Source organism: Medicago sativa, chromosome 6 (assembly GCF_051527215.1).
Source record: "Medicago sativa cultivar Bolivia chromosome 6, Bolivia_mono, whole genome shotgun sequence".
Lineage (NCBI taxonomy): Eukaryota > Viridiplantae > Streptophyta > Magnoliopsida > Fabales > Fabaceae > Medicago > Medicago sativa.
In genome coordinates, this window is record NC_140754.1 from 31997489 (window position 1) to 32021187 (window position 23699).

General features: G+C 34.1%; 1 protein-coding gene, 1 non-coding gene and 1 pseudogene across 3 annotated transcripts; all 3 read right to left on the reverse strand.

The window, feature by feature from the left end:
- Positions 1-5897: 5897 nt before the first annotated feature.
- On the reverse strand, positions 5898-5999 carry LOC146914558 (U6 spliceosomal RNA). Its single transcript, XR_015016987.1, has one exon. It is a non-coding gene; the product is annotated as a U6 spliceosomal RNA (small nuclear RNA).
- Positions 6000-11910: 5911 nt separating this feature from the next.
- LOC146914559 (receptor-like protein EIX2) lies at positions 11911-13975 on the reverse strand (annotated as a pseudogene). The gene is made up of 2 exons (XR_015014565.1): positions 12415-13975; positions 11911-12041 (listed from the first exon to the last, which is right to left on the reverse strand). The product of XR_015014565.1 is annotated as a receptor-like protein EIX2 (transcript).
- Positions 13976-14341: 366 nt separating this feature from the next.
- On the reverse strand, positions 14342-22880 carry LOC146914560 (putative aarF domain-containing protein kinase At1g71810, chloroplastic). The gene is made up of 15 exons (XM_085717399.1): positions 20589-22880; positions 19920-20010; positions 19514-19555; positions 19293-19401; positions 18512-18626; positions 18375-18424; positions 18143-18221; positions 17328-17378; positions 17113-17254; positions 16908-16952; positions 16347-16451; positions 16212-16253; positions 15843-16013; positions 14882-15001; positions 14342-14732 (listed from the first exon to the last, which is right to left on the reverse strand). The coding sequence occupies exons 1-15, from the start codon at positions 20636-20638 to the stop codon at positions 14628-14630; spliced, it is 1317 nt and encodes a 438-aa protein (XP_085573525.1). The 5' UTR covers positions 20639-22880; the 3' UTR covers positions 14342-14627.
- Positions 22881-23699: the final 819 nt, after the last annotated feature.

Below are 23699 nucleotides of genomic sequence, written 5' to 3' on the forward strand. Positions count from 1 at the left end.
ATAGGCTTCTCTTCTATACGTGCCATGGCGGTTAAGGGAAAACTAAAACCGCAATGCTAAGAATACACTCTATGCATCTAGGCTTAAGCTTGCCATAATCATGACACGATTCTAAACCGGACGATTAGGGGAAACCTAAGATCCTCACCGGCATATCTTTCTTTACTTGCTTCTACTTGCTTAATATGTTGTATCTACAACATATCATCTCTTATCACCTAAGTGATTCTTGCTATATTATTACTTCTTGACGAACTACGCCAAGTCTCTACTTGTTCTTGACGATCTACGTCAAGGCTCTATGACATAACATATACATGAATAATAAATATGCATAGTCAGCTTCATTGATTATGATAGCGTGTAACAAACATCTTATCTGAGTTCATTTTACGGATTAGTTCCGAGTGGAGTAACCCCGGAAGTTCATCCCTTACTACCGGTGAAAATGCTTTGCAATAGCGCACCGGACTCCCTTAGTGAACGTGCGGGTCCCTTGCGGCTTACCCCATTCCCCTAGGAGAACCTTTTATATCCAACCTTGGAAGGTATATAAAAGACACGACACTTTAACTTAGTGAAATGCGGCTCCCTTTCGGCTTAACCATTCCCCTTGGGGAACCCCTTGAACCCAACCTTGGAAGGAATTCAAGAGACATGAAACTCTTATTATAATCTTGATCTTATGCATGTATGAAGGTTAGACCTAATCATACTATCTCTTTTACCTCGGATCCTTGAACGATCCCACTAGAGGTAAACTAAAGGCTTGCTTAACTTACTTTGTGAATGGATATGAAATCGATTCACGTCTTGCCATACTCGTAGGGCACTTGCTTCTTCAAGAAGATACTACTCTTAAAATATATATATGAAGGGCTTAACTTCACGTCTTATCATTCTAAGGATTCTTGCAAACTAGCTAGTTCTCGACGACTATGTCGAGGCTCTAGTTTTCCCTTGCTTACGAATAATTTGCTACCCGATTCATGACTTGAGTCTCTCGTGTACCATGCCTTACTAACATGCATAATACTTGCCTCTTTAACATAAGAATCTTGCTTTCCTTGATCTTCATTTAGGACCTTGGTTTGAGGGGTTTTCATTCGTAAAAAGTCACCACGGAGAAAACCGCGTCGCGAATCCCCATGCCTGCATGAAGCGAGCAAAACAATGAGATTCCTCACTGTCTTCCTCGCCTAGGCGAGTAGATTTGCTGGGGAGGCGAGTGGTAGCTCGCCGTGGCGAGTTGGGGGCGAGCAGGACCCCCCTTTCGGAGTTCTAGCTCGCCGTGGCGAGTAATAGCTCGCCGTGGCGAGTTAGGACAGTCCAGAACACTTAAAAATGGTATTTTTGACCCAAAAACCTCAAACCAAGTGTCTCTATGTGTTATAGAACATATTTGATCATTGGAAACTTATAAAACATTCATATGGCAAGAATTAACACGTATAGCATGCATGGCATATAAAGGGGGCAACTAGTCTAACACTTGAACCCTAGAATTTCATATTACTCATAATATACATACATGGCATAATCACAATCCCAAAGGGTGGGAAGTCTATCTATGGAACTCACCTAAACCAAGTTCTTGAAGCATCACCATGTGCCAAGCCCAATCATGCCAAAACCCTATCCTTGCTCCACTTGCTTCCTTTGTCCAAAACTTTCTATCTTGATGCTTTTCTTGCAATCTAAGACATCATGATACTTGATTGATCATGAAGAAACCATACTTGAACTTACTCACCAACAAACCCTAATTCTTGCTTCTTAGCTCATAGTTGTTTCTTGCTTGTTTCACCAACCCCATGAAGCATAATCAACATAAGTTCCCAAACCAACAATCTAAAGCCTCAACTTCTTGATCAAGATCAAACCCTATATTTTAGATCTCTTCTTGAAAGGCGGAAAGGAAAAATCAAAGAAGACCAAGCTTCCCCAAGTTAGAGGATCATGAAGGAACAAGAAAATATGCTTGGTATAGAAGGAGAATTAGAGAAGAATTGAAGAAAGAAAGAGAGAAGGGCGTGGGAGAAGAGAAGGAGAGAGAGAGAAACTCTTGCCAACATAGAAAGAAAGAGAAAAGGATAAGGGTTATGAGATATTTTCCTCCCAAAACAATATAAATATCCTTTCCACATGAATTTACCATTTTGCCCTTGACTTGGACGTGTTTAAAACAACTCTGATATTTTTCCCGTATTATGCTGACATGTCATAAATTATTAACCATAAACTTACTTCCCATGAATTAATTCCTCTGGCATGATCACGGGTAATATTTCCATTAGCTGACGAGCGGGATGTTACACCTTCCTTCCAACACCCACCACCGGGACCTCAACTCTCCCTACCGTTAAAGTTATACCTCCCTCACCCTTCTCCCTCAACTTCACATTCCCCCATCTCACTTTTTTGTCTCCCTCACTTGCTTTTAACTCAGCCGGCCTCCTCTTCACCTCCAACTCCCTCACAGGAACAATGGATGGAGAAACAGATATATCATTATGCGTGAAACGATCAAACCTGGCTTCACGCGGCCAAACTCGGTCTTGATCAATCCATACATTATTCAAAGCCTTAGATAATTTATCCTTATTCTTAACATTTGCAAACCTAACAAAACCAAATTCTTGTCCTCTTGCATTTCAATGCCTCGCAACAAAAACATCAGTAAGAACACCACATACCTCAAAAGCTTGTCTCAAGCGAAACAATGGCAAATTGTCGGGAAAGTTTGTAACATAGAAAGAAGCCTTGATTCCCTGATCCCCTTCCATCCCGAAAGCGTGCGAACCATGCCATTCTGCTGAAGACACACGACCCCCATGATAATTGGAAACCCTATGATCATCACGCCAATCATCAAAATACCGATCCCTAGAATCTGCCACGTTCGAACCCCTAGCTGAAGCCTGTCGTCCCTGCTGCCCATAAGCCCTAACCGAACCTCCATGCCAATCTGAATCCCTTGACATGTCTTGTCCTCTAAGCTCCGGTTCCGTCGCTTTCCTCTTCCTCGACCGCACCACAGACCAATTTCCCCTATCCCCCCCCCCCCAATATCTGCCACCCTGGCTGGACCCCACTCCCCCCAGCGAACCTCTCTGCCGGCGAAAAGCTCTGGCGCGGTAGCCCTAATGGTGACCTATAGCGACCGCCTCTCTGTCTCTCACTAGCTCTCATTTTTTTTAGTTCTTATCATTTATTTTAACTCTAGTTCTTTTTTTTTTAGGATTAATTCTAGTTCTTTAAAATATTGTTCCAAAAGGCACACATTCTACTGAACTTATATATTCATATTATCATTTTTTTTCTTTTGACTTATTTACTGATTAAAATAAAAAGAAAAAAAATCATTAAAAAAATATAAAAATATAAAAATGAAGTCAGACAAGATTTGTTAAAAAAATATATCAATTTAATTCATAAATCACAGTTTTCATTTTGAAGATAAAAAATACTTTGAAATAAATTAAATATTTAAGATAAATATATAAGTTTTTTTTTTTTTTGAAGGAAGATAAATACTATATAAGTTGAAAATATTTATAAATGTAATTTATAAAAAAAATAAAGATTTTCTTCAAAAAAAAAAAATAAAGATACATGTACTTTTATGTCATTTTATATTTATCGCTCATTTTAAAAGTTAATTTTACCAAACACTTTAATTTCAAACAGCTAGCTTTTCAGCTATAAGCTTTCAGCTATCAGTCATCAGCTATAAGCTAGCTTTTCAGCTATCAGCTAGCTTTTCAGCTATCAGCTAGCTTATAGCTTATTTTTACCAAACAGAGCCTTAGTCTTTTTGGTGTGGTTGAGAGAAAAAAATGAAAAACTAAAGAGCAATTTTCGACAACTTGTTAACGAAATTTTTGCCCATAAATTTGCATGATAAGGACGAGAACACACGTGTAGTGAAAACAATGACCACTACCAAAAAAAGGGACCTTTATCAAAAAACTTTAAAAAAAGAAAAGGAAAAAAAAAAAACCGCACTACAAAATGTCTCTGATCTTCACTACAATTACAAAAGTGGCACATTTACAAACAAACTTATCACGTAATCACATTTTGCATGATAAGATCGAAGAGCAATGATTGTTGTGTAGTCACAACTATAAATTTAAATGATCTAAACATATTTACAAATTGAAAAATATCGTAATAGAAAAACATCATCTTATTGTTATTAATATTGAAAACAATAGATAAGGAGTAACTTTATGTGTGATTAAATGAGTTGAATTTGTAGTCGTAACCAATGTAGTCAGGATCGAGATCCTATGTAGGATCGGTCGGTCGGTGAACGAACATAAACACAAAGAATGTAACACGATTTGTAAGTAGGATCAGTAGGTTGTTGATAGAGTTGAGAGAAATATAGAGAAAAATAGAGGAAAAACAGAGGAACCATGCATAAAAATTGAGACAATAGAGGAAAAACAGAGGAACCAAGCAACAAAATAGAGAAAAACAGAGGAAAACCGGCAAAAAACAAAGGAAATAGAGAAAAGAAAGAGGAAAAAACAAACCGGAGTAAAGTCGAAGCACGATCGAGGTGCTGTGAGACGTAGAATCATGCAATCCTACGAGTCATCACTCGATACTGACTACACTGGTCGTAACCATACGCTTAGTCTCTCAAGCACAAGAAGTTTCGGAGAAGAATATAAAACATTTCCCATAAATTATTCTTGAAAAACATATAAAACAATGACAACTTAAAAGAGCAGTCTAAATATAATAAAAACTTGATAAAAAAATCTATATACAAAATAAGAAAATATTCCTTAAAAAAAAATTAACAAATGTCTTTACGTAAACATGTTTAACGACGCATTTTGTTGTCCGTTTGTCTCCCACTTATATATAAAATCTATATTTATAACAAAAAAAATATCTTTGTAAATTCTGTAAATACTGCCCTTCCAAAAAATATTAACATGAAGAATAAAACAAAAGAAGCAGCACGACAAATACAGTAAAGACTTTGGAATGCTGTCAAGTAAACATGATTTGCGTGATAAGGTCGTGATCCACCATGAAGACAATGACAATTTCAAAAAAGCAGAATTACAAACTTTATTAAAGTATCGTTCTTTTTTTGAGGAAATTATTAAAGTATCTTTCTAAAATTAAAACTTTAAAGCAAGCAACTATTTTTTATCTCTGAATTTGTGATATGTTGTCACTATAATTTCTAAATGTATTAAACTTACAAACACTTATTAGAAAGGCCAATAACGAAAGAGTGTGAAGATAACGCAGAAGACTTTGAGAGTCTTTCATAAAAAACAAAATAAAAGTGACTTGGAAATTTCTTAGTCTTTTTTCTTAATCAAACAATCCTTTTTCTTTTTTATTATGTTCAAGACAAATATTAATTATCTTTTGACAAGATGTTAGTAATTATTATTGAATTTATAATAAACCGTAGCCAAGAACCATTTGGAAGAAAACGAAGAGAGTAAAGATAACGTAGAATTGTTTTGCGCTCAGTGGCGGATCTTCTAAGGAGCAGGCAGGTGCCACGGCATCCAACCAGATTTCTCTTATATACCATATTAGGTGTATTACATAAATGACAATTCGGTTGTTGCCGTGGTAAGGGGGTGCCATGAATTGGTAAAGGTTGTGGGTTCAACATTACCTAGTGTTCTTTTTACAAATTTTATCTTTTACTTTTACAAATTGTATTTTTATCTTTTACTTTAACAAATTGTATTATTAAAAAAACATTTTTGATGGCATTTGAACCCACAATCTCATGATACTTTCAAAGATTTTATGCCACTAGGCTAATTATTATTTATTGTTAGTTTCTAAAATTGTTTAATATATATTCCATAGAAATTTATTCCATAGAAGTTTGGCACCCCCAACGAATTTACTCAAGATCCGTCACTGTTTGCGCTTGTCATCTTTGCGCAAAGGGCCATGCTAATCTTCTCTGTATCGTTTCAACTTTATGGGATGTCCCAGAAAACTTTAGTGTCTTTCATAAAAAACAAAACAAGAAGACTTTAGAGTGAAAATTATCAGTCAAGATGTTTGTCATTCATACTTGTCTCTAGTGGTTAACAATGTATTCCCTAAACTACACTAACAATTATATGTATCAGTACAAACCAAAATTGAGATAAGTATAAGCTTGATCATAGTATTAAAATCAGTTATTCTTGAATTTTCATAAGCTAGGAACAACACAAATTCATCAATTGTCCACAAATACGGAATTCAGTCAAAATTATTTAATAGAAACTAAGTTGAAATTGAGATTCCAAATGAACGAGGAAAATCATAGATAATTTCTAATCTATTCCAGATTTTCTTAAAATTGAAGAAATCCGATATTTTATATAAGAAATGGAAACTGAACGAGATATTCTGTAACGAAAGGATGATGGTATTGATCATCAACTGATGATAGATTGGAGATTCGAACATTGATATCCTACGACAGAAGAGGATGAGGAGTCGATGATTTCTGAATGATGAAGATCGAGAGCGAATCAATGATTTCGGTGTGGAAGCCAATCAATGATTTCTTATATTTTCTTGGAGTGTGGTTATTGCTTACATTGAACATAAGAACCTGCTAGAGACTGCCCTTCCTTGAATTTCTGGTTTAGAAACATGTTACCGAATGAGGTTTTAATTTTCTTAATTATCAGTAATTGCATGCGGAGGACAGGAACATCTCTATGATTTATTGTTCAATCTGTCACATTTGAAGAAATTATTGAGCCCATGTTTATCATCAAAGGAAACAGAAAAACAGATGTATTCGAGCTAAATTTCAAAGACAGTGACCATGTACACAATAAACTAGCATATCATACAATAATTTTTATATAAAACAGATAACATTCAAATTAACACAGGTCATTTTCGAACACACGAATTGAATTGTGTTGGGTGTACACTATCAGGTCTCCCAAACAAACATTAATTGACAAAATACGAATCGGTGTATGTTATCCTCTATTGTACAAACATTTTTTCAAACAAGAAATAAACATGGAAGACATCCGATTCACCACTCTACATTATCTGAAAGATAAGTATAGAATTACAATAGAGGTTTACGCAGACATCCTATGATTGCATATTGAAGATTCTTTGGATATATTATTGCATTTTTTGCCCTGCCACTATTTCTCTTATTTAGCGAAGTATGGGAACGATGTTTTTTTTTTTTTTTTTTTTTTTGTGGTTTATTTTCATATATATCCGTTCCGCTTTACTAATATTTTGAATATTTTATGTAAAGTATAATAATTTTGTCAGGCAGATTAGTTAGCTACATTTAGTTAGGAAGAGGTATCTTAATAAATTCATAACTATAATCAGAAAATCTCCTCAGTTATGAGATATTGTTTGTTGTACAACTTGTATCTATGTAGACAACTTGTTTCTATTCAATATAACATCTTATTCTTACCACATCCTTATTTGTTCATTGTATCGTAGTTCTAAGGAATATGATTTTTACATCATGTTCAATTTTTGGAATTGCAACTGTTGTGGAAGATGAAATCTGCAATGAAAGTTGCAAACTCCAATTCTTATTCCCATTGTTTTCAAACAGATCAGTGCGAAAACAATTCTACATTAACGACAGATTTTTACATGTTGTGTTAAGTTTTACTCTCATGCATTCTTCTGTTTTAGATGACTGTGAACTTTGAAGATAAAAATGTATTATATTACTAACAGAGTTCGAGAAATGTAAGGTTGCAAACTCTCTCCCTCAGCTATAATCTCCAAATGAAAAGATTTTACTACCATAGTTCTCTCATAAACCTGCCATTTGGTACATGTTTTATGTTGTTTAGTGGAACTTTCTATTGCTTTGCACTTTCCATAGTTCTCAAACTGAAAAGGTTATTTGATTTTACATATTTGTAACTGCACTTCTTTCATTAGTATAGAATATGAGATAATCAGTACAAGAGTACTGATTCAAATTTAGAGTTGCATTCATTTGCTGAGCAAGTACAAGTAGAACTATTTAATTAAACTCTTAATGAAATTGCCATTATAATCCCTTATTAACCCTCCAAAATCCAGCTGCACACTATTTAATTAAAAAACACACTATGAGCCTGTTTGGATTGACTTATTTTTGAGTTTATGCAAAGAAATAAGTTTTTATGTATTATTCGTAAGTGTGTCAAAGTAATTGATGAAAAAACAGCTTAAGAAGATACAAATTTTGTTTGTGAGAACTTATGAATTAACCGAAAAGCTTATTTATTTATATTAAGTTATTTTTCATAAGCTCAAAAATAAGTAAATCTAGACAAGCCCTATATGGCGTAAGAAATGAGCTTATAATCCAATCAAAAACTAATTATTAGTTACAACTGCTCTGCATGATTATCGGTAAGGTGGCTCACGGCTGTAATTGACTTTTGCTATGATGTGAGTGATTAAGAAGAGGAGAATACAGAGGAAGAATCTTCTGGCGCGGAGATTATCTTTGACTCTGTAAGGACAGGTATTCTGAAAGCCTCTGTACCAAAAACTTTCTGAAGGGTTAACTGGTTAGTTTTTGCAGATGGAAAAAGAAAAACTGTTTTGAAATATATAAGCACAACATTTTCTTTTAGACTGTAATCACTAAATCTCCTTATATGTATATAGACAACTTGTTTCTATTGTATATAAATCTTATTCTGATTTGAACCTTAATTGTTCATTGCATCATAGCTCTCAGAAATAAAACACTCTGACCACTTGAGTTTATGCTGACAAAGATAATGTCCCTATCACGGTGGTACTACTGATAATGTTTCATTGATATTATTTCTATCATTCTCGTATTTTTCTGTAATTACTCTGCTGTAAGACAATATCAGTATTGTCAATTGTCATAAACTAACTATCTTTTCAGGTGAAAGGAACATGAATAAATTTTTAATTCCACCTGTCATGTGGTGAAATTCAGTTAGACAAAATACTTTTTTTGGGCTCTGACTGATTTGGAGGACGTCGTTCTGATGGTGTGGTCGATGATATGAAATTTACGATATGAAATTTACTTTTTTTGGGCTCTGACCGATTTGGGCTCTGACCTTTTTTGGGCTCTGACTGATTTGGAGGACGTCGTTCTGATGGTGTGGTCGATGATATGAAATTTACTTTTTTTGGGCTCTGACCGATTTGGGCTCTGACCGATTTGGAGGACGTCGTTCTGATGGTGTGGTCGAGACCGATTTGGGCTCTGACCGATTTGGAGGACCGATTTGGAGGACGTCGTTCTGATGGTGTGGTCGAGACCGATTTGGGCTCTGACCGATTTGGAGGACGTCGTTCTGATGGTGTGGTCGAGGTCGATGATATGAAATTATAACAGGATGATGGCGATTCTATCACTCCATGTAATGACTCCTCGAATGACTCCTCGACGATGCACTCATGTAATGACTCCTTGACGATGCAGCGATGCAGGAATCCCAACGACTCCATGTAATGACTCCTCGACGATGCACTCATGTAATGACTCCTCGACGATGCAGCGATGCAGGAATCCCAACGATAGACCCAATAGATAGAATAGACCCAATAGATAGACCCAATCGACGATGCACTCATGTAATGACTCCTTGACGATGCAGCGATGCAGGAATCCCAACGACTCCATGTAATGACTCCTCGACGATGCACTCATGTAATGACTCCTCGACGATGCAGCGATGCAGGCAGCGATGCAGGAATCCCAACGATAGACCCAATAGATAGACCCAATAGGCTCTAGACCCAATAGTGACTCCTCGACGATGCAGCGATGCAGGCAGCGATGCAGGAATCCCAACGATAGACCCAATAGATAGACCCAATAGGCTCTAGACCCAATAGATAGACCCAATAGGCTCTATTAGGCTCTATTACCATGATTACCATGTCAGGCTCTATTACCATGATTACCATGTCACGAATATCGAGGCCTAACTCATCCTTACAAAACCGACTAGTACGGTGAGGAGTGCCTCCTCTTTATAAACTCTTCTCAAGAATCCTATCTATCTGATGTGGGACTAATTAAATCCACCGAGTGTTGGCCGTTAACACTTGATACACGGCATCCTCTTATTCATAATAATATTTAACCTCCGTGTGTTCATGTTTTCCCCCTTGATGTGTTCAAGTTTTAATTTCAATATAAATGCTGCAAGAGTTCCTTTCAGTACTTTCTTTTTTCTGTCTTTAATGACCGAAGAAGATATAGGACCTTCCAACGCCTTATGCTATTACTTTTAGGGACCAGAAGAAAAGAAGACATCGCTATAGTAAGATTGATATATAGTTTACAAAATAAATAAAAAATAACTACATCTATAAATTTGTATAAAAGAACTAAGATTTGTAGTTTAGACAACAAGAACTAACTACATCGATGCATTGTTATAATTTTGAATCATTATGGATTTTTCTTTTTTAGGGCAACTAGAAATCATAGCTTACATGATTAGAAATGTATCATTATGTTTTTTACTCAGCTTCAGATATTATACAGAAGCTCGTAAAAAACCAAAAATTACTTCAAATTAGATTTCTGAACACAGGGTTCAACTACAGTCATAATGTAAACTTCTAAACCTTCGACGAAAAATAGGGTAAAAGTTCAGTACAGACCTAAGATCGAATTGAAGAGTATGTACAAACTTCAGTTAAACCATGTTTTCGTTGATGTAAAAAACCAAACTTCACTGTTGCTTAGCAGTGCTACGCAAAAGCCCCGTCACATATAATTATTCATTTTTGTCTTAACTTTTAGTCATTTTACGATAAAATTTAGATGCTTTCTAAAAATTCATTTTAACATTCCTAAGATCGAATTGAAGAATATGTTCAAAAGAGTATTTAATTACCATTTCTCATATTTCAAAATATATGTCCATCATTCTTTGAGAACTAAGTAAAACCCCACTGGTATGAAAACAAAGAAATAGCTTATAAAATATAGGCCTGGTCGTGGTTCAGTTCGGTGCACTGCTAAACCAATTTGAACTTATGGAAGAGTTTGATGAACTGAACCTAACTGTTTAAAATTTATAAGAACCTAAATAAAATGATTATGAACTTCGGTGCACTGCTAAACCAGATTGAAAACAATGAATGACATAGGCACTGATTCTTTGAGGTCACAATGTGAGTATATATGAAGTCAATGTCTTTTCCGACCATTCCACTTCATTGTCATTACTCAGTCTTTTCCGACCCTCAGTCACATCAATTCCATTCGGCAACCTATGTCAACAATTTGGTTATTCTCAGTTTGGTTCATTATTTTATGCTAACTGGACTCAGAAGCTTGGGAAAAGGAAACTAATTACACTGCACAAATCCTCCCATTAAGGATAACTATTCTGATAATAAAGATATGAAACTTGAAATGGTTGATGTACTTTCTGTCATACAGGGAGACACAAATCCTCCCATTCAAGACTCGAAGCCACCGAACCATTTTCACAAACACATACGAGTTCTTAGTCATAAACAAATTCACATTTTGTCACCAGTATCCCACCAGCCCCCACCAATGTTTTTACTTGTAGAATACTTCACCAATGTTTATTGCATGAATAAATTACAGAGAATACAAAGGGTATTTCAAGTTACAACTCAATTCAACACGATACTAATACATAAAAGATAAATAACATAACCATATAATATATTACAAAGAGACAGCCCATCATTTTATTTCCTAGAGGATAGTTTCTCCTCATCCTTCAACATCTCGCAAAACACTCAATTGGTCTGGATTACACAGTCCCGACATGTAAAACGGGGTGTCTTTTGCATATCCTGATTTTGTAATTGAGACAAATCAATTGCTTTGAGACGTATTGGGGGCAAGGAGAAAGCTTCTTCTCAGAGTTACAATACAAATAATTCACAAACCATTTATAAAAGAGGAGAAATTATTCATCTTTCTGCAGAAGGACTTTGATTGCACACCTTAACATGATCCACAGTATCAAGTACCCTTTATTGAAGATGCACAAGATTTTGCCGCCCTATATAATAGTTTAAGTGTTAACCACTTTAGATATAAAGTCTAAAATATAAAATTTTAAAAAAGTTGAAACTTAAAACACAAGATCATGATAGATAACTCTTGAACATATATGGCTTACACTATCATGAACATTATTTAAGAACAATATTTTAATAGAAAATTCCTTTAAACTCTTCAAAATTACTAAGAACATTATTTAAGAAACTGTACAATATATGTATAAAAATATATTCTAAAATACAAATGAATAGTATTTTAGTGGAAATTATATGCAAAAAAATTATTTTAAGATACCATAATGATCTATTATGATGACTATTTGATGTTAAATGTAAGTATATATGACAGGTCTAAAGTTAAAGTATAATTACCAGTTAGCCTTTGAGCCCCCATCTGCATTTCACGTAAATTGTATCCACTAAGTTGTTCATGAACTTGAAATAAGCATGTCTCCAAGAACGTTTGATTAGGATTGAGCCAAACACTCCCCAAAAGCCTATGATAAATCCGAATGTCAGACTGATGTAAAATCCACGATGGAGAAGCAAATCTTCATCTTGAATTTTTACTTTTGCTTCACGTTGTGGCTTCCGTTGGACACACAGTTTTGCAAGTGGCGGCCCACAAAGATCAAGATTATCTTCATAAGATGAGGCATTGAAACTTTGTAGTTGTGTACTTGTTGGAATCTCTCCAGATAATTGATTATGTGATAAATCTAACACAGAAAGTCAATCTATTCGGGAAAGACTGGACGGAATTGAACCAAGCAACTTATTTCGCGACAAATCAAGAAAGTCAAGTGATGTTAGCTTTCCAATTCTTGAAGGATTTTTCCCTTTGAAGTTGTTTCTTGATAAGTTCAATGAGACCAATTGAATCAAATTAGCTATTTCAGGTGGAATCTCTCCAAAAAAATGATTGCTTGAGAGATCTATGCTTTTAGAAGAAACAATTCATTGTTGTTGAATAGTTGTTCTACACCTTTCCATGTTAAGAATGCATTCAATTCATATCCAAAACCTTGGCTGTTGATAGTATATTCATGATTGGAAAAACCTTGTGATGAAGCTTTTTGAGTCATTGAAGTTAAATTCTGTATGCATTTTGGAATATGTCCAGATAGATTGTTCAATGAGACATCAAAGATTTGAATGCTTTGTAGATGGCAGAGTTCCAATGGTAAAATTCCAAAGAAATGATTCCTTTGTAAGCTTAAAACCTGCAACTCTTTTAATTCACTTCCAATCCAACAAGGGATGTGTCCTATTGTAATCTATTTTCTCTCAAATCTAGCATTACTAACTGTGTGCAGTTCATTAAGGAGAAAGGGATTTCCTTTGTTAAGCTGTTGTTCCTCAATAGTAATGCTTGCAGTGGAACAAGTGATCCCATTGAAGTAGGAATCTTCCCTGAAAAATTGTTGTGGCTCAAATCTACATAAGCTAATGATTTGAAATTGCTCCAACAGTCTGGAATTCGTCCAGATAATTGATTATTCGAAAGGTCAAACTGGCCTAACACTTCATCTATACCATTTGCACATAAGAATGGAGGAGAATCAGAGAATTTGTTTTTGGACAGGTCAATAACATTGGAACCTTGTATAAATGGAGGAATGGGCCATTCAAAATCATTTGATGAAAGAGATAAAAAAGAACAGTGATTTTTTACTTTTAAATTTGGAATTGATCCTTTAAGATTATTGTTTGAAATGTTTATTGTATTGCACATTTGTAATGATAGATTATCCCAAAACCACTCTGGAACATTATCTGAAATTCCAGCATTAGAAATATCAAGATTCTGAATGTGTTTTTGTGTCTGAATCCATTTAGGAAATGTAAGACCAAGTTTGCAGGATCCCAATCCTATAGTTTCCAGTTGAAAAGGTGGGACCCAATTTTCGGTAAATCTCAATGCTAGTGAATGTTTTCATATTGGTCCCAGCCTTCTTCATTTGTTACAAAAACACACGTGAATCACGTGACGACATGTGGGGCATTTCCGGTTGTTCGAGGTGCCTATGAGCAAATACTAGGTGCATAAAGAGTAATTTTTTTACTCAATGCTTGTGTGAAGAACTTTTTCTACGGAGTTTGATTAGGCGTCCTGTAATGGAAGCGATACACGAGGGAAAAGAAGGACAGGAGGTGGCCAGGAATCTCCATAGACAAGCAGCGAGCAAAGCCCTGCCCGCCACAACAGAAGATACGCAAAAATCTAGGGGCTGCACAAAACCCTATCATTGTGGCATTTTTTCAAATCTTCATAATAGCATCGCATACAAAAGTAAAATATAGTAACCATAAATTACATAACTTTACAGGGGATGATTTCCATTCTTTATTACTTTTTGGTAGAAACAAGAAATACTAAATATATTTACTGTTCTAGAGAATCCTAATCATCAAAGACTTAAACTTATATTAACTTAAGAAAAGATGGAATTGAAGACAGAATTTTTTGCCAAATCAAACATTGTGACATATACTATGCAAATTCAAGTCACAATTCCTCAATGTTTTGCATTCACCTTAGTGAGAAGCAAAAAAATATTTTCAGCTGCTCCAGTACTTCCGTATCACAAAAACACCCTTTTGATAGTTCTCGCAGCAGCGCGGGATATTAACTGTTGAACCAAGTTAGCTGGCAATTGAAGTAATTGCTGCTGGGATTCTGGTGGGAGCTGAAATTTACATATATAGTCATGCATCAGCAGTAATAAATAATGTCAAAATGTGAAATTGCTTATGAATTAGAACTCGTCTTGTCTGTGTTAGCAAACATGGTTCAGCGGCCACATATCTTAAATAATACACAAATGCTTAAATTTACCTCAGGAATGACAGAAAGAACAGGAAGAATGTCTTGAATGGAGTTAACTTGATTTAAGACTAGCGACAGCTCCTCCGAGTACAGTATTTGATTCTGGTCAGGACTACCCTTTGTCTCTCCCTATATGACATTCACATAAAGTACTTTCAATTAGTCATGAACAAATTAAAATCATAAATCCTCATGTTGAGAAATGATATTTGAACAACCATTTTTTGACAACTTTTGAGACAACTCTCTCTCTCATACTCTCATTGTACTTTTATTCTTTCTCTCCCTTTTTCTCTCTCTGTTGTCATTGTCCAATCAAAAGAGAGTAAAAAAGGTTGTCAAAGAAGTTGTTTAATATTGGTTGTATAAATATCATTCCTCTTTCATGCATCATATATTTACTATTGGAATGTTGACTTTAATAGTCAGGGTATAAACTTTTCACATACTGCAATGAAGAAACCAAAAAGAAAACATGTAGTAGGCATCACTTATGAGTGGTAGAGAAAACTGGGTAGGACATTTCATATTGGATTGTACTTTGTTCAAAAATAAGGAAGCGATGTATATTTTCAAACATGAGAAATACTAACTAAATACACTTTTGAACATAATCTTCAAAAACACAATGCAATGGGGCTTGTTTTAGACCCTAAAAGCTTTAGAAGTTTACTTTCAAATTTTAGTGGAACGTGTTGAAAATTTTAATTTGGAACAGTTTTTGGTTTCTTCTTTTGTTTTGGGTACAAAGTTAGCTTTTATCTTCAGTATCATATATGAAATGAAGCTCAGTGGGCTTTCATGAGCACTGAAATATAGTATAAGAAACATAGTGAAGTTCCTGTTTCATAGGTTAGCCATCAAGTCAAGAATTCTGGTGGCCCTAAAAAAGAAAAATCAATCAATAATGATACAAAATAATAACAATGCATAGATGTAGTTTTATTTTTGTGCAAACTACAGATCTTACTATATTGAAGTCTTCTTTTCTTCTGGCCCCTGAAAGTAATAGCATAAGGCGTTGGAAGGTCCTTAAGTTAACTATATCTTCTTCGGTCATCAAAGGTGAAAAGAAGAAAGTACTGAAAGGAACTCTTGCAGCAGCTGTTTCCAGAGAAGCTAGCCCAAGTGCATCTAAACCCTACATTTGGATTGAAAGCAAATTTTAACAATCAGAGGGGGGAAACTAGATTAGAAATTAAGAAAGAAGGACCTAATGAAGGTGAAAAGATTAAACTAATATCTTATAACAAAAATATATTAAACTAATAGTCTACAGAGTCCTAGAATGCTTGAGGATCCAGAAGCATGACAAAGACTTTATCATGAAAACAAATACCTTGGCGAATTCTTGAACAATTATTTTCCTCACAAATCCACCCTGCAACAATTATCATGAAAGGCATGTTAGAAAGGAGAAGTTAAATGCAGTTGCAAAAAAGCATCTAATTTGTTAATGGCGAAGAATATGTACCTTCTCAGTTAGTGTAAAAGAAAGGATTTCCTTCATCACCATTTTCGAATCTGCACCTTCAGATGGTATCTTTACTAAGGTCTTATCTGTTTTGGCACGGAGAGACTGTCATGAAACCGTATTATTAGGACACGATTTTTAAGAAACTATGCTAAAAACTGGATTTACTGAGAAAAAAATCAAAAAGATTAATGCTCATTTTAACGTAGCTTAAAGCATTTCAATGATGCTTTGGACTGAATATCCTCTAAAATTGCTCATTTCAAACAAAAGGTCTGTTTAACAATTAGAAAATCTTTAGCAGATTACTAGAAAATACCAATGACATCAACCAAGTATTTTGTTTAGATTTACCAGTAAATAGATGAAAATCCAGCCTGAGGACGAGAACTCATAGTACGTTGATAAATTATTGATTACTTTTTTAAATAGTAAAACTAAAAAGACAAGCAGAAAGAAGCGGGGAAAAAAATAAGTAAAAAGAAGAAAATACTCGAGTCGGTCTATTTTGAAAAGAGGGAAAATAGTAAAAAGTAGAGAATGAAAATTATAAAATTTTACCTCTGTCAGCAAAGACTCAAGTCGGTCTATATCGAAAACACCGTCCTAACAAAAGAGTCGTCAAAATTAAGTGAAAATATTTAAAAAATGTCACAACATAATTAGATTTGACAATGAAGAAAATCAGAAAGAAAAGATATACGGGTACAAGAATCGAGATTGCATGCACTGGTAAGGATTTCAATGCAGGGTTTCCTATGTTTACCTTATAAAGAAGATTCTCCAAAGAAGATCTAAGCTGAGGGGAGCTGTCAGTAAGCACTTTTCTGGCAATCCATGGGTAAGTACTACCCAAGACTTTGTAATCCGGGTTAAAGCCGATTGCAATTCCTTCCAGTACAGCAAGGCTACCGACAGAATATTTTGTTTAGGATTTTATAAAATACAAGATTAAATTAAGCCTTGTACGGAAAGCTCTACCTTCGGATAACTAGTGAGAAGTATGAAGGTATCCGAAATTTGAATTTATACCTAAAAAAAAATAAGAAAAAAAGATTATACATAGCATGTCAAAACAAAATACAAACAATGAGACGACTAACATGAGGAAAACAAAAAACAGAAGAAAGAATATGCTACTCCGACAATCCTTGATGTTTGGTCCATTAAGGTTAGTGCAGACATTTTAAGAAATAATAAATTTAGAAAGGTATGTAAGGTGGATTTTTGGCCGGCCGCAATAATCAATCAACCATCTACCATTTGATAACATCATATGACTATGTAGGAAAATCAGGAGAGATATGATTTTACTCTCCTTGATTTTATTTTATCTTGTTCAGTCCTACTTGATTTTTATAGGATTTGATTTCATTTGTATTTATTTCAGTCCATTAGTGAGTGCCAATTATTGGGACAACATTTATTATAATTTCCTCATACTCTGGTTATCATTTCTTTTTCAGTTTTCATCCATTGTAGAGCTTTGCTCATCACTTTTCTATCAATAAATCAACAATTCTCTTTCATTGATTTCCTTAATTCCATCAAAAAGGATGCACATCTGTTGTCAATATATGAATATAATAAATAAGGAATATATCTTTGGTGTTTTGCGCGTGACTTTTTCCAGAATTACTTTCCCTAATAAGTAAAGAGGCTTGACTGCTATGTATGATAAACTAAAGACCATACAGTATTTCACATACTGCTTTTTTCATTACCAAACAGATAGAACTTTCAAATATTTTGTAGGTTCTAAAATTATATATTTTATTTATTAGCTAAGAACTTACATGGTTGTTCCTAAGTCTCCCAGAAGGTCTCCAAAGCTGATATTACGAACTCCTTTGGAAACAGCATTTTGGAAGACACCTACAAAGTTCAATGCAAGCAAGAGAATTAACAAATTAACCTCAAGAAAGGAAAGGAATGTTAACTGCAGCATATAGTTCTAACTATAAAATTGGAACATGTATTCCAAAAACAGTATTTTAGAATTCACCTAAACACAATAAAGTAATAAACCTGTCAAAGCCTGTGTAACAGCTTCTTTCTCTGCAGTTGGTGGAAGAAGCCTGAGAAAATTACAAGCAAGCAAATCTTATAGCATGGAAAATGTTAAATTTGATAACTTAAAATGGAACAAAAACAAACATAAATACCCAAGAGTGACAAAGTCCGTAGCCAATGCACTAAAATCACGATTTACAAGATGTAGACAAGCTTCAATGAATCCATCACGCAATTCTTGTTTGAATTCACCTGTCATGCCAAAATCTGGCCAAAACGTACCGGGAATTGTTTTAAAAAAGTATGTATATCTTATTGATTTCTTTACCTCCTTAGCTATATCTTCTAGAGTTTAGACAGACACATAAAAGTAAATAAACTAATATAGAACAAACCAAACATAAATTAGGCTGTCTAGAGATGTCATACACAAAATCCTATTTCATAATGTGAGCATTCCACTCCAACTATTTGCACCAAACAAATGCATAAATTGTGTAATTCGCAACAAAATCTTAGCCCCTTACCCAAACCATTACCAGATAAAAAGAAAACTTCAAAACACCGGGACACAACCAATGCACTGTTCATTTGTGTCCAAACTAGAGCAATGCATAATATTACTTATTTAAGTCATGCGAAATGTAATTGTGAAGACATCAAAAATTGTGAATAATCATCTGTTTTAATGCTATCAAGTACCACATATCAAGAAATGATCAACTATAGCTAGAGTTTAACTTAATCTCAATCTTTCACCTAAAAAAAAAAAAAAACTTAATCTCAATCAATAAATCCTCAAAACAAGTCAAATTTATGAAAACATCAAATACAAAGCCAAAAGAATAAATGCCAAGGATAATAAGATAAAATACGATAAAATACGAATTAGCAAACATCAGTTGGAATAACAAATTTTAATTCTTCAATTACCTAAATAAGCTAATTTGCCATCAGATGTCCTAAGAAGATTTCCAGGGTGTGGGTCTGCATGATAGAACCCACACTCAAGAAGTTGATTGAATGAGCAGTAAACTCCTACCTAGTCATTATCAGGAAATAAACAAAATAAGAGCAGGCACCATTATGCAAAAACTAAGAATTGTACTGTTCAAAATTAGAATAACTTGTTTGCAATTAATTTCAAAGAAGACCTCAATCAGGTAAAGATCCTTTACTTCTGACAACTTTCTCCCCTACAATAGCAATAGTAAACTTGTGTCAGCAGAGGGCATAATTTCTTTCAACAGGCAACAAAAAGAAAATGCAAGATACAATGGTCCTACGTAGGATATAGACCCAAAAAGACACACCGTATCAATTTGGAAGATTATTTTCTGGGGATATATTACACAGTTGTTTCTCTAGGTAAGTAACATATGTTCTAGCTCACACCATTGCAGAAGAGGATATTTGTGATATTTTCTAATAATTACAGGGCCGTCCATCTCATGTATTGCCACTGGGATAAACAGTGAATTTATCTAGGGTATTGAATCTATGCGAACATTGAACCATAATTGCAAAAATACAGTAATCAAACGGTAAATGGTATAATACCTCAATCCATTCCATGACAAGGACCTTGCGAGTTGTGTACTCTGTGTACATCAAAGGAACCACCACATCTTGTATAGAACCATATAAGTTCCTGTCCACAGATAACAAATAATAATGCATTCCCAACAAATTAGCATTTCTTGTTTCTTACTAAATGACAGCATGATACATCAAATCCGAATCTCTAGTTATGGGTTTTTATGAATTACTACCTTCGTCCCTAAATATAAGAATCTTGAGAATTTTTCTAGCCTCTTTTTATAGGACCTCTTTCACATTTTCAAATGTATTTATTATTTCTATATCCAAAATATCTATAACTAGTGGACATCCTTTTCTGTAACTAGCAATCAAGACTGACCGAAATATAAATCAATTCTCTCTCCTAAAGGATAAATTTGGGAAAACAAGAAAATTTGTTAACAAATTTAATACTACCAAATTTAGTAAGTATTGTGATTTAATCAATGAGGTCCTATAACGAGGCACGGAGGTAGTATGATGTTATAACATTTCTAAAGGATCAGAGAGCAGGGACGGACAGAGTAACTACAAGTAAATCAACCCATTTGCACACACTTTCAGACCATACGTGGTACAACTTTGAAAATAGGTTCAACCTTTCAAGGACAGAACTTCAAATTCAAAACCTTAATAGCATGCACTTACCTGAACTTGATACCATTGCTTGCTTCATTATTGTAGTCCATCTCCTGCATTCAAGCCTGTATTCAATTTCAGTTTCTAAGATTTTTAATGCTGAATGATTATATATAAAACTAATTTGTTGAATCTTATAATCTCAAAAAGAAATAATTTTTTTTTGAGTGTTCAGTAGTGTAGAAGCAAGAAACTGGTGAAGAAAAAGAGAGGAGAGAGAGGGGGAGAGATTTTCTGAGTAAAAACTGATTCGGTCATTTCTGAATCAATTAACAGACTAATTTGCATCAATGGTAAATTTTAATGAAAAAAAAAAACAATAATATATAAGGATGGGATGCCAATAAAATGTTGTACTATGACTCCTAATCAAATAAAAATACAATTGTTATTGCACAAAAAATGGACTTCAATCCTTACAGAAGCACAACTAATTCATTGCATAAACTTCTGATCAGGACACAAGAATATATTCACTGATTCCAGATCAAAATAAAAAATGCCTTAAACAGCTTATTTGTTGCATGCTAACAGCAACAAATCATTTCCATCAAATGCCTACAAAATTCTTATTTCCGTATATTTGTAAGTTGTTTTCATAAGCTATCCTAAAGAGCTTATGAACATGTCATAAGTTTGTTTCTTAAATTCTCCCAATGTTTGGATAAACAGCTTATTTCCAGCTTATAGAAAAACACTTCGATATAATCTATTTCTATATCAAATAAAGTTAATTTACTTTCGTATAAGCTATAAGTTGTTTTCATAAGCCATCTTGGAGAAATTATGAAAATAAACTGAAAATAGCTTGTGAACAATGTCAGAAGCTGTTTTCATAAGTTCTCACAAATCGTCTCACAAAACTTATGCCACTATATAAACTCAAATAAGTGAATCCAAATAGTTGTTTAGATAAACAGCTTAATTTACAGCTTATAGCATAAACTCTAATCATAAAAATGCTTATGAATAGGTTATTTTATATAATACAAAGTCAAAATGTTTTTGTAAAATCTGTAAGTTGTTTTCAAAAGCTATCTTGAAGAGATTATGAAAATAAGCGGAAAACAGTTTATGGAACATGTCATAAGTTGTTTCTAGTTGTTTTCCTCTGTTCTCACAAACAGTGTCACAACTCACAAGTGCTTATGGTAGTAGAAAAGTTCAAATAACTCAATTCAAACACGCACTAAATTAAATGAAAAAGCTATTAAATTCAACCAAAAACTAGAGTAGCAGAAAACAAGAAGAGATTCTATAACTGATAACTCTACCTCAAACTGACATATCAACAGATCATGAAAACGTGCATCGAAGTCAGTCACTATACATATAAAAACCTTATCTTGTAGCCTATTGCATAAGTGCTTATCATAAAAGTGCTTACAAATAAGCTATTTCTACAACATAAGATAAAATAAAATCAAAAGGTTTTTGTATTATATATAAGCTTTTTTCATAAGCTATCCTGGAAAGCTTATGAACATCATTAGCTAATACCATAAGTTCTCATAAAGTGTCACAAGTGTTTATGTCAGTAGATAAGTTCAAGTAAGTCAATTCAAACAACGAAAAAGACACTGAAATCAAACTCCACCACAAAACTCACGAATCAACTAAAGAACAAAAACTCCAATAATACCTGAAAGGCTGAAACATCTCAAGCTATTATGAAGAGCTTATGAAAATAAGCTGAAAACAACTTATGAACGTGTCATAAGCTTTTTTATCAAGTTAAAATAAGCTGAAATTCACTAAAAAAGACGCTGAAATCAAATTCCACCAGAAAACTCGAAAAATCAACCAATAATAACAAAATATTGGTTAAAACTAATATAGTTAAAACTGCTAGGTTCACCAATGTCATATTATTGACTAGATCAACAAAATTAATGACAAGAAACTTAAAGATTATCCAGGCTATATCCTCCCACATATGGTACAATAAACTCACGATGTTTCTATGTTTAAAAAAAAAACCTCACGATGTTCAAAATTATTCGTCCCATGCGTTGAATTTTTGTTCTATGTTGTGTTGTGTTGTCTTTGTATCATCAAACGTCCCGTAGAAGAAAGATAAACAGAGAAAGAGAGAGAAAGAGAAACATGAAGAAGAGAGCAATTTTATTTTTATTTTTTTGAAAGAGAATAATAGAGCAGTTGGTACACATAAAAATAAATGGCAGAAAAAAAGGAGAAGAAGAAGATATGGAAAGTGATGGAATAAAAAATAGAGATGAAATGGTAATTATTTAACTAAGAAAGTCCATTCCATGGCTTACCTCCCCAATTGGATGGAATGAAAAGAAGAAGTGGTGGAATGGGATGGAATGGATTCCATCATGTTCCATTCCACTCCATTAAAATTTTACAAATCCAAACAATGGGATATGACTCCATCCCACTCCATTCCATTCCACTCCATCACATTCCATCAATCCAAACATAGCCTAAATGATTCGTATGATTCGTAAGCGTTATTTTAATCTTGATACATGTTATAACCTTAGTTAGTCTCGAAACACAACTCATCTAAACTCTAAGGGTCCGTTTGGTGCACATGATAGGAAGACAGGATATGATAAAACTATCATATCCTGATTCAATATGCTGTTTGGTGCACCAACATGAAAGGATAACTTAAACCCATCTCTAATCCTATCCTACCCATCATTTGTTATTTTTATCCTTAGTTTTTGGTGGGTTAGCAACCTGATAGTAAAAATTATCAAGCGCGCATCCTATATTCTCATGTCACCTCCTTCGACTCCCACTTCTTCTACCTTTCTTCATGTTTTGTTCTTTTTCCTTTTTTTTCGATTTTCTTCCAATCGATATCTTGCTGCTTTTGGGTTTTCGATTTCGTTCCAACTTCCTTTATCAGTGCGAACAGCAAAAAAAAAAAAATGAAACTCTATCATCATTGAAAAAGAAGAAGAAATTCACTTACTTATATGCAATCGAGCATGGATGAAAAATGTTTTGATTCACTCTTCAATCTTCTGTGGAGATTGATTGAACATTCATGATTGTTTGTGGGTGAAAGATGGTGAAATTTTAGAGTGACAACAAATGAAATGAAAATCTATAAAAAAAAAATCTCTAGATTCTTGTAACAGA